The sequence below is a fragment of the Cervus canadensis genome, chromosome 3, assembly GCF_019320065.1.
Source record: "Cervus canadensis isolate Bull #8, Minnesota chromosome 3, ASM1932006v1, whole genome shotgun sequence".
NCBI lineage: Eukaryota > Metazoa > Chordata > Mammalia > Artiodactyla > Cervidae > Cervus > Cervus canadensis.
Genome location: NC_057388.1, coordinates 92,546,310 through 92,560,323, shown reverse-complemented (window position 1 = coordinate 92,560,323; position 14,014 = coordinate 92,546,310). Strand labels below are relative to the sequence as shown.

The window sequence follows — 14,014 nt, the reverse complement described above, 5'->3', positions numbered from 1 at the left end:
GGACAATGTCCCACGAGATCTTGGCTAGGGACATTTTTATTCTCATTTGTGTCAAGGCAGAAAAACAAACAGCAAGGGGAGGGGGAGCCTGGATTTTATCTTTTGTTTGCCATTAAGGCAGAAAAAGCCCATGATAGCGAGCTCTATTCATATTCAATTCCTATTCCGTCTCCTAGAAAATATTAAATCATAGCAGTGCACAAAGATCTCCTGGTTTGCCACAAAACCATGTGTTTGAGGGATGGGGGTGTACAGACACCTGGACCTTGTCCATCTGCATTTTCAATGATATAATTCATTTGTAGACACTTCCACATTCATTCAATTGGTTTGGCGATCACAGCCTTTTGTGTTAAGAGAGACACTGATTCCTGTGCCCTTCTCATTTAACTGATTTGAAGAAGGGAAGAGGAAGATTTCTATCCTTAATCAGGTGTGGGGAAACAGCTGGGCTAACTAGGGACTGCTGAGCAGAAGTGGGCGGCTGTCCTCCCTCTGTACGACACTCAGCCTGGTGTTTTTGTCTGTAAAAACGGAACCTGTGCTAACCCCAAACTTTTGAGACTAGACCTGGCAAAATAACTATAAAGTGTTTCCCAAATAGAAGAGCTACTCAAATTAAAGAAGAAACTTTGGAGGAATTTTGGATCAAAAATCAGTGGCTCTCCACCTTGGCTATTTGTTGGAATTGCCTGAGTGTATTTGAGTGTATTATTTCAGTTCAGTTCAGTCACTCACATGTCCGACTCTTCGCGACCCCATGGACTGCAGCACACCAGGCCTCCCTGTCCATCACCAACTTCCACAGTCTACTCAAACTCATGTCCATCGAGTCGGTGATGCCATCCAACCATCTCATCCTCTGTCGTCCCCTTCTCCTCCTGCCTTCAATCTTTCCCAGCATCAGGGTCTCTTCAAATGAGTCAGCTCTTCACATCAGGTGGCCAAAGTATTGGAGTTTCAACTTCAACACCAGTCCTTCCAATGAACACCCAGGACTGATGTCCTTTAGGATGGACTGGTTGGATCTCTTGCAGTCCAAGGGACTCTATCTAGAGTTTTCTCTAACACCACAGTTCAAAAGCATAAATTCTTCAGTGCTCAGTCGTGTCCAAATCTTTGTGACCCCATGGACTGTAGCCCATGGATTGGCTATGGGATTCTCCAGGCAAGCATACTGGAGTGGGTTGCCATTTCCTTCTCCAGGGGATCTTTCCAACCCAGGGATTGAACCTGGGTCTCCTGCAATGCAGGCAGATTGTTTTACCATCTGAGCCACCAGGGAAGCCAAAATTGCCTGAGATGATGGTTAAAAGCTTTGTACTCTGAGCATATCCCCCAGAGAATGTGACTGGAAACTCTACAAGTCATCCTAATACAAGTCAAGGTTGAGAACCAATCCTTTACAACAGTGGTTCTCAACCCCTGATTTGAATGATTTAAGGATCCCCAGGTGACATTTTGGCACAAATTAAGTGAAAATCTGGAGTGGGGCCCAGCATCAGTATTTTTTGGGGGGAAGAGGCGATGTTGCATTTTGACCATCTTTTAAATTTAATTTTTAATTGGAGGCTAATTGCTTTACACTGTTGTGTTGATGAGTATTTTTTAAAACTCCCCAACTGATTACAATTGACATGCAGCTAACTTTGAGAACTGCTACTCTAAAAGGACATTTTTCAGGAAATAACTTTCACTTACAAATGAGTTTTGAGACAACAATGCATATTAGAAGGACCTAATGTAAATGAGCTAAAATAAAACTATTTTTGGTGAAGAAAAATTCAGAGAGCACTTTAATCTCAGCACTGTCTTGTCTGAAATTAACATGATTGTACACATTTACTACGGATTGTTTAGCACACATGGCAACTACGAAGTAGCTACAGACCCTAACTGAGTGGCTCAGAGGAGGAAGAAACATCTTCTGTATAAAGGCTTTCAGACCGACAAGATCATAATCTATCAACTGCATAACTGTTTAAGGTAGACAACTATTTTTTTAAGCAAGCTATTCAACTTGTCCAAACATTGGGCTTATAATAGATGCATTCATCATGTTAAAAAAAAATAGTCACTAGAAAGATAGACAAAAGCAATTTGTGGTGGGAAAGTGGAAAGTCAATCTAGAATTCAGAAGGAGCAGTCTAGAGGGGACTATATGAATTGGAGGCATAAAAATCAATCCCAGAACATCACCAGCGATAAGTCACACTGATAGAAGTTTTCCATGATAGATGTGATGAGAATGGTTTTATCTTTGTGCTTTTCCTTCCCAAACCTACAAGCCCAATGTAATCATGAAAAGAGATTAGACAAATCCGTATTGAAGGACATTCTGCAAAAAATCTGACCAGTATTCCTCTAAGCTGTCAAGATCATCGAAAACAAGGAAAGACTAGGAAACTGTCACAGTCTAAAGAGATTATGATTATATGTATTATGATACCCTAGATGAGATCCTGGAACAGAAAAAGGACTTTAGATAAAAACTAAGGAAATATGAATATAGACCTTAATTATTGATAAGGGATCAAAATTGGTTTATCAGTTGTGACAAATTTAAGATGTTAACAGGGAAAACTGGGTATGAGATACACATGGGAAATTTGTACTATCTTTGCAAGTATACTCTAAATATAAAAGTATTCCAAATTAAAATTTCTCTTAAAAATAAATCTCTAGAGTCCCATAATGGATACATTAGCACTCATCAGTGTGGAACCACTGGGCTGGCCAAAAAGTTCCTTTGGGATTTTCTATAGCACCTTATGGAAAAATTCTAATGAACTTTTTGGCCAACACAATACATTAGTAGCTGAAATCTTTTGAGAATCGTGAGGGAAGTATAATGATTGGAGAGCAGTCAGGTTTGAAACAAGCAAAAAGGAAGCCATAGTCATTTCATATTGGTTGGCCTGAACATTTCTAAAGATAATCAAATCAAACAAGAAAATAACCAAATTGCAATAGCAGTCATCTGACAGTGTGCAGATCTGCCAATATTATGAAATTGCACTCCTGCAACAGGGAAATATATGTCCTGTCTTGTGCCTGACTATGTTGGGAGAAATAAAAAGACTCTGAACAAATTATACAAATAGAGCAGTAAAGTCCTATAAGATGCTCTGGGGTGAGAGAATTCCATCAATAAAGAAGTCTGGGGAACACTGCCCTGTCGTAATTACTCCATTAACATATTTTTTTAAAGAATTTTTTTGGACCGTTTAAAAAAGTCTTTATTTGAATTAGTTACAATATTGCCTCTATATTATGCTTTGGGTTTTTGGCCATGGAGTATGTACGATCTTAGCTCGTTGACCAGGGACTGAAGTTTGTATTCTCTGCACTGGAAGGTGACGTCTTAACTACTGGACCTCCAGGGAAGTCCTTCGTTAACATACTAAGATTTGAACAGTTTTACTGTATGCAGGAACTATATTTAATGTTCTTTAACGTTTCTCAAGTGTATTTGATCACTAAACTGTCTTGCCTTTAGCATCAATAGAAAAGTTCTAGAAAATGCTAGGCCTAAAACATACTTCTCTGTCAGGAGATTTGGAGACTGGACAACTGAAGTATTTATCCATGTCTTGATATAACTAAGAGGACATTTCAAGTAAGTTTCTGAAAGCCAGCCGTATGGACTGGCATTATTTTAGATCTTCATCAACAGTGACCTAAGTGATGAGCTGTAACACTATCCAACAGAACTTTCTGTGATGATGGAAATGTTCTATCTATCTACTGTATTGAACTGCCATGTTCAATACAGTAGTCACTGAATATCTGAAATGTGGCTAGTATATCTAAGCAAATGAAGTCTATATTTTAGTTAACCCTAATTAATTTCAATATAAATAACTACACAAGATTAGTGGCTGCTGTATAGGGCAGTACAGTAGCTAGAATATATTCTGCAACATGCTATTTCAAATCTTAAAAGATGTTGCTGTTAAAGTGTTGCACTCAATATGCCAGCAAATTTAGAAAGCTCAGCAGTGGCCATGGGACTGGAAAAGGTCAGTGTTCATTCCAATCCCAAAGAAAGGCAATTCCAAAGAATGTTCAAACTACTGCAAAATTGCACTCATCTCACACACTAGCAAAGTAATGCTCAAAATTTTCCAAGCTAGGCTTCAGCAGTACATGAACCAAGAACTTCCAGATGTTCAAGCTGGGTTTAGAAAAGGCAGAGGAACCAGAGATCAAATTGACAACATCCGTTGGATCATCGAAAAAGCAAGAGTTCCAAAAAAAACATCTGCTTTATTGACTATGCTAAAGCCTTTGACTGTGTGGACCACAACAAACTGTGGAAAATTCTTAAAGAGATGGTACCATCTTACCTGCCTCCTGAGAAATCTGTATGCAGGCCAGGAAGCAACAGTTAGAACTGGACATGGAATAATGGACCGATTCCAAATTGAGAAAGGAGTACATCAAGGATGCATATTGTCACCTTGCTTATTTAACATATGCAGAGTACATCATGCGAAATGCTGGGCTGGATGAAGCATGAGCTGGAATCAAGATTTCTGAGAGAAATATCAATAACCTCAGATATGTAGATGACACCACCATTAGGGCAGAAAGCAAAGAGGAACTTAAGAGCCTCTTGATGAAAGGAAGAGGAAAGTAAAAAAGCCAACTTAAAACTCAACAATCAGAAAACTAAGATCAAGGCATCTGGTCTCATCACTTCATGGCAAATACATAGGGAAACAATGGAAACAGTGACAGACTTTATTTTCTTGGGCTCCAAAGTCAATGCAGATGGTGACTGTAGCCATGAAATTAAAAGACGCTTGCTCCCTGGAAGAAAAGCTATGACCAACCTAGACAGCATAATAAAAAGCAGAGATATTACTTTGCCAACAAAGGTCTGTCCAATCAAAGCTATGGTTTTTCCAGTAGTCAAGTGTGGACATGGGAGATGGACTATAAAGAAAGCTGAGCACCAAAGAATTGATGCTTTTGAACTGTGGTGTTGGAGAAGACTCTTGAGAGTCCCTTGGATGGCAAGGAGATCCAACCAGTCAATCCTAAAGGAAATCAGTCCTTTATATTCATTGGAAGGATTGATACTGAAGCTGAAACTCCAATACTTTGGCCACCTGATGCAAAGAACCAACTCATTGGAAAAGACCCTGATGCTGGGAAAGATTGAAGATAGGAGGAGAAGAGGACAACAAAGGATGAGATGGTTGGATGGCATCACCTGCTCGGTGGACATGAGTTTGAGCAAGCTCCGGAAGTTGGTGATGGACAGGGAAGCCTGGTGTGCTGCAGCCCATTGGGTCACAAAGAGTCAGACATGACTGAGCAACTGAACTGAACTGAACATAATAACAAGACAGGTGGAGTTTCTAACTTAGAAAATACTTGTAGAACAATTAAAAAGGGGGAGAAAAACTATTTCATTATAACTAAGATAAAATTCAGAAAGGGGTATGTGCAATACCCAACATATTTAAAGCACAGAAAGTCTGGTTACATAAAAGACAATGATGATCAGAAATGATGACAAGTTAATGGCAGGCATTTAAGTGCTTCATTAAAAGAAAAAAAAAAAAGAAAGACGACCTTCCTGGTGGTTTAGGAGGAATATGGTAGGAAGTGCTACCACTTCCAGCACTTAACCTCAGTAATGGTCAAGACAATGATGTGGCAGCAAGTTAAACTGGCAATTTGAGGACTTGTTTCCATTGGAGTTCAGGTAGAGACGTGCAGAGTGATCATTCTGAAACCTTAATTTCCTTATGTGCAAAACATCTGAGTTAGACCAGATGATTTCTAAGATCCCTAGTAATAGTTCCATTCTAAGAAAGAAGTATAATTGGCACCCTTCTGTGTCACTGTGGCAATATTCACAATAACCAAGAGATGGATGAAATATAAATTCCCCCTGAGAGATGCCTGGATAAAGAAAATACAGTATATCCGTACAACAGAATATTATTCAGCCATTAAAAGAAAAAAAGGAAATTCAGTCATATGCTATCATATGGATACACTTTGAGGACACTGTGAAATGAGCCAGTTACAAAAATACAAACACTGTATAATTCCACTTATATTGTTGTTGTTTAGTCACTAAGTCATGTCACACTCTTTTGCAACTCCATGGGCTGTAGCCCGCCAGGCCTCTCTGTCCATGGGATTTCCCAGGCAAGAATACTAACAGTGGAGTGGGTTGCCATTTCCTTCTCCAGGGGATCTTCCCGACCCAGGGGTTGAACATTCATTTCCTGCATTGGCAGCAGATTCTTTGCCACTGAGCTACCAGGGAAGCCCCCGCCCCCCCCACTTATATGGGGGCATCTAAAGTAGTCAACCTTGGGCTTTCCTGGTGGTCTAGCGGTTAAGACTCTGGGCTTCCACTGCAGGGGGTGTGGGTTTGATCCCTGGATGGTGAACTAAGATCCTGCATGTCACACGGTGACAAAAAAAAAAAAAAGAAGTTCAATTAAAAAAAAATATATATATATAAAATAGTCAAACTCATAGAAACAGAAAGTAGACAGTGGTTACACCGGGGGTTGGGGGAGAGGGGGAAATAGGGTGTTATTGAGGGGTACAGTTTCAGTTATGTGAGACGGAAAAGTTTCAGAGACCTGATGCATAGTAATAAACACATAATGAACACAACTCTACTGAACTGTACACTTAAACACGGTTAAGATGGTGTGTTTGATGTTACATATTTCTTAACACAATTGAAAAAAACAGTAGTATATAAATAACTGCATAGCTAGTACTGTAATTCATGAACCAATTATAGGAAACAAAGTTACGAGATTTATTTGACCCTGTGGTTTCCCAAAAAGAAGAAAAGATTATGGTATGACTTTTTATTATCCATGTATGTGAGCACAATAAGAACCACAGTAATGGGAGTTGAGGGAGCCAGAGGGAGATAAACCTGGGGTCAAAGGAACTTGCAATGTCAGCCGAATTCAGAAAGGCTAACAGTCAAACCACCATCTGAGAGACTGATCTGGGCTCCTAATGCTGCCAGGAGCCTGAGCCCAGCTTGGTGATTCTGAACTGAGAGACTGGGAGCCTCAGGCCAGAAGTCTTTAACATCCAGGGATGGGCAGGTAGAGGCCAGGGAAATGTTTTCAGGCATATTATTTTATAGAAAAAATACTCAACATTTAATTTCTGAGGCATAGGACAGAAGAAAGAGGTTTAGACTGAAGCAAAGGGAGGTTAATAAAAACTAGATGACCTCCTCAATGGTAAGGTTACTTAAAGAGCAGAATATATAATCAAGGAAGTTGTAGATTCTCTAATCCTGGAGATTTTTATAGAATCCAAGAAAGAAAGACGGGACCCCTGAGGAAGCAAGGCAGTGAAAATAAGCCCTGGAGCCCCCTTCAAGTTCTCTGTACTCTATTTTTAAAAGCAACACCTCCTTAAAACACAGGGATAAAATACAAAAGAAAATCATTAGTGTTCCAATTGAATGCACTTTAACAATTTCTATGTAGGTCACATTTTGCTGAGAATTTTCTTAAAGTTAATTTCAGAGTTTTTATTTAGTATTCTTACAAACAGCAGCTATTACAGAGGACAGATAGTCTGTGCCTTTACTACAAAGTTGAAACTCTGATCAATGAGGGGAGATACCTATAAATCTAGATCCTGAATGTCCAACTCTAAATATGGTCCTGCTCAACTTCCTTGCACTGAAAGCATATTTGTTAAGAACAGATCCTGAACATAGAGATTCTAGAAGTGGGAGTGGGAGACTGAGCCATGGGTAGGGAGATAGAGAGTTAGAAACCAAGGCGTATACAAGGAGAAACTGAGAGACCCACGAGCCGAGGCCAAGTTAGGTCAATCCAAGTCTTCTCTAGGACGGCTTCAGGAGCTCTTAGTAAAAACGCTCTTTTTGTCTGGGATCAAATAATCCTGGGGCTGCTGGTGGCCAAGAATGTTACCATATGAAAAGGTCTCCCCTGAGATGAAATAAAGAGAATACAGCAAAAATAGAGAAAGGGGGAGAAGCAGGGCAGGCGCGTAAACAGGTCTGTTATGTACTGTTATCTTGTGAACCTCCGCATTCAGCCACATCTGAAGTCTTTGATTTACCAGTTTTATAAATCAAAGAATATTTTTTGTCCTTTAATTGGGCTGTGACTGTCACTGGGCTTCCCAGGTGGCTCAGCAGGAGAGAATCTGCCTGCAATGCAGAAGATGCAGGAAACATGGGTTTGATCCCTGGGTCGGGAAGATGCCCTGGAGGAGGGCATGGCAACCCACTCCAGTCTTCTTGCCTGGGAAATCCCATGGACAGAGGATCCTGGTGGGCTAGTCCACGGGGTCACAAAAAGTCGGACGACTGAAGTAACTGAGCTCTCAACAGAAAGGATTTTAAGTAGAGTAAGTTTAAGGAAGACTGAGCAGGAGAATACTGGGAGACATGGAGCAGGAACCAGGACTGTGGAAGGATGAAAAAAGATCAGTGTCTCTGGTGCAGTTAGGATCTACATGAGGTAAGGAGACTCTCCTCAGTGTAAAGAAGACAGAAGGGTGTGGGTGCAAACACTAAAAGAGATGGAAAAACTATCTTTGAAAAAAAAGGGTCAACTCTTATTTCCTGGGCACATGGCCAGCCATGCTCTGCCATTCTCCTTTACTTGAAATATTTCATAAAGACATGAAATATTTCAAGTGGAGGAGAATCCTGTTGTAATATCTAAAGAGATTTTTGTTCTTACTATGAAAATAATTTCTGCAAACTTTCTCCATGTACCTTAATTATAATAAGGCACGGTATTACCATCCAAAATAGTTAAACAGATGTGGACAAAAAATAAACTTTTACACTTCTTTTCTTGACTTTTCCCCACCCTGAGTCTCTGGGAGTGCTAGATAAAAAGGCTGGCATTTTCTTCATGCTATCAAGTCTCCAGACTTGGCAATACTTTTGTTGAGGCAATCATGTGGTTCACTTTTCAAAAGAGTATAAAGAGCTGTCCCTGATTCCCTTTCTAAAGTCAGACTGACATGGAACAATCAAGGCAACCCATTATCAGAGAATCCCTTGCTTTGTTCAAATTATAAACAGCAATGGGCATCTCTGCTGGGAATTCGAAGACTAGACGAGTGTGGGTGAGCAAGGCATGTTGCTAACGGAATAAACCAGGTGTGCGCGATGCTTTGTTTTAACAAAGACAACATAACTAGTGATTACAGTTCACTTGGGTTTTGCGCTGATCGTCAAAATGCTGACACTCACTTAAATCACTCACTGGGTGGAATAATCACCCTGAAAGGAACTGACAGGGTACAACTTATATTATAAAATGGAACTGAGCACATGAGAGGTATTAACGGGCGTGGTACGAGAGATCTTTGTCAGAAAAACAGAGATGATAGAAGGCATGAATTAGACATCAACTGTACTGGGGACTCTTAGTGACATGAACACAACAGCGGGATGGTGCAATTACAAAGTTGAGCATAACTATGAGAGCATGTCTTTCTCTTCTGAGAACAGATGAAGCCAGGTTAGCCTGTGTGAATCACTCGGTGGCTTGCTGTAGAGGTTGTGTGTCCTATTTTGCCTGTGGAACCCTTTTAGAATAGAAACTGGACTGCTGTGCTGCCAAAGTAAGAGATTGCACTATTAATTATTAGACTTGGACGATCCACCAAACGAGAGGACTCCTTCCAGTCGTCACTAACACACCTGCCCAAGCAGCCCTACATTTCAAGAGTCAAAGGAAACTGGGACAGGAAGCATCTGGTTCCTTTTCAGAGCTGTTTATTTGGCAAGGAGCAAAAGGGGAAGTCAGCTCCTCCCTGATTTTTTTTGTTGTTGGTGGTGGAGTGGGGTGAGTCTGGGAGATAAAATAGCTAATTTCAACTACTACTTGTGACAGGTTCCTTGATCTGAAGAGATCACAAAGTTGAAAGCCTCCCAAGGGTATCTACTCAGGCAGAGTCTGCTCAGACCCGATACTGCACCCAAGCTATCCATAGTAGATGAATATACTTCCAAGAGTAAACATGTACAATTTTATTATCAGCTAAAAGCAATATTCTAAATAATAAAAGTATAAAAATAAAAGTATTATCAAAGAGTAGTATTTCAATGAGATTTCTAAAGCAGAATACCTAACATCAAAAGCCCCCTCCTTCCGTCCTTCTTCCTCACCCACTGTTGACCCCCAGGACAGCTACACAACCTGCGGGAGATCGTAAGTAGTGAGCATTCAAAAGTCTCCTAGACTCTGCCCATGAGACTCATGTTTCAGGAAATAATTTACTCTAGTTTATTTCATCCACATCTTCTCCCTCTTGGGTCTTGAAATCATGGTTCATCAAGTAATAATAACTTTTCAAGAGACAGTGATAAAAAATAACTTTCTTTGAAGTTCACAGTCCAAATAATATAAGCTTTTCCTTCTAATAATCTTCTAACAGTTCAGTCTAATATTAACTTCAGAGTTGATTTAGTTTCTTTCATGTTCTTGCTGTTATTTTGCTTTTTTCTATCCCGTTTTCTGTCCTTCCATTCATGCATTCAAATCTGCCATCTCCTTTATTCCTTCTATATATCACTTTTTTCTTTGCCTTTAACTGTTTAACACTTAACTAATGCTTTAAAAAAGTATTTATGCTATATTTAATGAATAAATTTTGTGCCCCAAAGTTTTCAAATTATTTTGAAACAACTGATCATTGGTCCTTGATAGAAAAACAGGTTTCCTATTTTTACTTCAGACCATATCCCTTAATTCCCCTGAAATGTATAATGAGGTTATCTTTTAGCCATCTCTTACCTAGAATAATTGTTTTTCTCATTGTCTGTTTTCTAGCACCTTAACCATTTCTATTAATATAATTGTCTTTTTAGATACTTTTGATTTCTCTTCTATCAGTTGAAATGAAAACATCAACCAAATATACAACTTTGAGCTCTGAGACATAGTTTCTACCTTTAGGAAGTCATAAGGAGGACAAAGCATACTGCTTTCTGTTCTTGAGACATGGTGGTTCAATCTTGCATGATCCTGGGTTTCTAAGGTTTAATGTCAAGCTATGCTGACATGGACCTTTTTTGGCTTCCCACGCCCCAAAACACAGAAGTCAAGATTTCTTTGTTTCACAGAACCGCAAAGTACCCGAGGCTCAGCACAAGCAGAATCCCTGCATGGATCTTCTGACAACTTGGACATGCGCCCCTATGGAGACGTGTAGACACTCTCTCATCTCAAATGAATGTACTCAGTCTAGTTTCTCAGCTGGCCCCACAAGATCCACCCCGCCAATACTCACTCTGGGACGTAGAAAGACTGGAGAAGGCTGCCTTTGTTCGGCCTGCTAACCATTCCAAGCTCTCGTGCATGTTGGCCAAGGCTTTGAGGTCGCTGACGTCACAGAGGATGTCTTGTGGAGGGATTAATTTATCACCCAGGTTTCCAATAAGAACTTCCGACTCCTTGCCAAACGCTGCCCTGCACAACAAATCAGAAACACACTTTACTTACAGCCTCGAAAAGACAGAGTTGGCAAGACTTTCTAACGCTTGTCTAGCAAAGATGGTTGTTATCATCACTATCTTACAGCATGCTATTTTTCCTAGGTTCTATTTTGTGAGAACATTATCATATACATATGCTGGCATTATCATATGCATATGTTTTCTCCTGTTATAAGAGAAAGAGTCATTGGAAGAATGAAGAAGAAGAACAAAGTGACCCCGATACTTGTACTCCAACCAGTGTGGGCCTGATTATACAGTGACAGTCCTTGAGGATGGCTTTGACATCTGCTCTTTTGTAGGTTTTCTTCTTGCCTCTTCTGCTATGGAAGTTGACTAATAGGTTAGGGTGTTAGGTATATACAATGTTTGAAGGTGATTATAATATATGAAACAGCCATATTAACTTGGCAGCTAGAAAATGTTTTAAGCTGTTCAAAAGCAAAGAGGGTCCAATCTCTTTAAGAAAGCAGATTATAGTTGAAATGGATGACAGGCCTCATTCACTGATTCATTTTGTGGTTGTTGCTCAGTTGTGTCCAACTCATTGCAGCCCCATGGACTGCTTCATGCCAGGCTTCCCTGCCCTTCAACATCTCCCAGAGCTTGCTCAAACTCGTCTCCCTTGAGTCGGTGATGCCATCCAACCATCTCATCCTCTGTCATCCCCTTCTCCTCCTGCCTTCAATCTTTCCCAGCATCGAGGTCTTTCCCAATGAGTCGGCTCTTTGCAGAAGGTGGTCCAAGTAATGGAGTTTCAGCTTCAGCATCAGTCCTTCCAATGAATATTCAGGGTTGATTTCCTTTAGGATTGACTGATTTGATCTCCTTGCTGTCCAAGGGACTTTGAAGAGTCTTCTCCTTGTTCTAAAAAAGGATTGGAGGCAAGGAGGCTATAAAACATCTATTTGTATAGAGAAACCAGTACAAATCAGTGAAGGATCCTTTAACTGTCTGGAAAATATAACCAAGTGCACTTCCCATACAGTCCAGTATCTTCAAAATGTTTCTGTGGTTTCCTTTTGTGGGGAGGGGATGGGTTGAAAAATCAAGTTATATGAGGTTAGAGAAGAATGACACTGGAAGTGACCCAGCCACTGTACAAAAGGAGGGATGGAGGCTCAGAAGATTAAGTGTTTCGCCTGCATGGTACATAAAAATTAATCCATATTTCTCTTTCTTTCAAAAACATGGCTGAAATGATACAAGATGACTGAAGATGCTATGGGGAAAAAAAAAACACACACAACATTTCTTTTTGGGAAAAGTACACACAGGTAAATAGAAATGGTGAGAAGAACAGGTACCCGAAATTTTCTATAAGTCCCAAAGCTTTTGAAACTCACAATACCTTGAATGAACAGAGCAAGAGCATTATTTAAGAACAAACCAAAGTCAGTTTCAAGCAAGCAGTGATTATTGGCAGCTGACAATATGGTCAGAACAATGCTTAATTCACACATAGGCATGTAGTGCCCAGCAATAAAGGAGGGTGCTCAATGTTGAAAGAAGTAACTGCTCTGAATTAAATGCTTATTAAATTGTTTTTAAATGCTACCAAAGAGTGGCTCATGATAAGACTTCTTGTTTCAAAAGAGGGTAATATTTTTTAAAATTAATTTGTTTGTAACTGAAGGGTAATTGCTTTATAGTATTGTGTTGGTTTCTGCCAAACATCAACATGAATCAGTCATAGGTGTACCTACGTTCTCTCCCTAAAAGTGGGTAACATTTTTTTTAAGGAAAAGTCACAGTTGATTGAGTTGGGTAAGCAGTGGCTACGGAGGCAATTAACACTGCCATGGACAGAGCATGGGAACTCTGGGTATGCACACAAACCAAACATAAGGGTGGTGTAACAGGTCTTGGTGGGACCCAAAAGTCTGAATTTCTCATAAGTTTCAGTCTCCTTCCCTGGGAGACACACTTTCTTTGAATAATCGGGGTTACAGCACAGGTTTCTAAGTCAGGCAAACCTGGGTCTGAGTCCTCAAACTGCCATTCATTTGCTCTGTGATGCTGCTTAACTGCCCTGAGCATGGTTAGCTAGGGCTAATGGTACAGCTGATGAAGTGATTTAAAGATCTTCACTGGGAAATTCTCCGTTATTACAAAGTAGAGCAAAGAATCTATATAATCACCTCCCCCGTAGCCATTGTTCAGCTTCAATTACTAGCAACCCATGGCGATTCCTGGTGGCTCAGACGGTAAAGTATCTGCCAGCAATGCAGGAGAAGCCAATTCAATTCCTGGGTTGGGAAGATCCCCTGGAGAAGGGAATGGCTACCCACTCTAGTATTCTTGCCTGGAGAATCCCGTGAACAGAGGAGCCTGGTGGGCTACAGTCCATAGGACTGCCAAGAGTCGGACACGACTGAGTGACTAACTCTCACTTTCACATGGTGAGTATTGTTTCATTTATTCAGATCTACTCTCCATCCCCCTTGGAATATTTTGAAGCAAATCATTCAGGTGATGTTAAATGCATAACACAGTGCATGGAATTGGATGAAA

General features: G+C 40.2%; 1 protein-coding gene across 2 annotated transcripts in view; it reads right to left on the bottom strand.

The window, feature by feature from the left end:
- EXOC4 (exocyst complex component 4) overlaps positions 1-14,014 on the bottom strand; it is an 811,011-nt gene that overhangs the window by 112,865 nt on the left and 684,132 nt on the right. For both annotated transcript variants that reach the window (XM_043463745.1, XM_043463746.1), the window contains exon 14: positions 11,296-11,474. In XM_043463745.1, the coding sequence (XP_043319680.1) occupies positions 11,296-11,474 (179 nt within the window). The remainder of the gene's footprint in view (positions 1-11,295; positions 11,475-14,014) is intronic.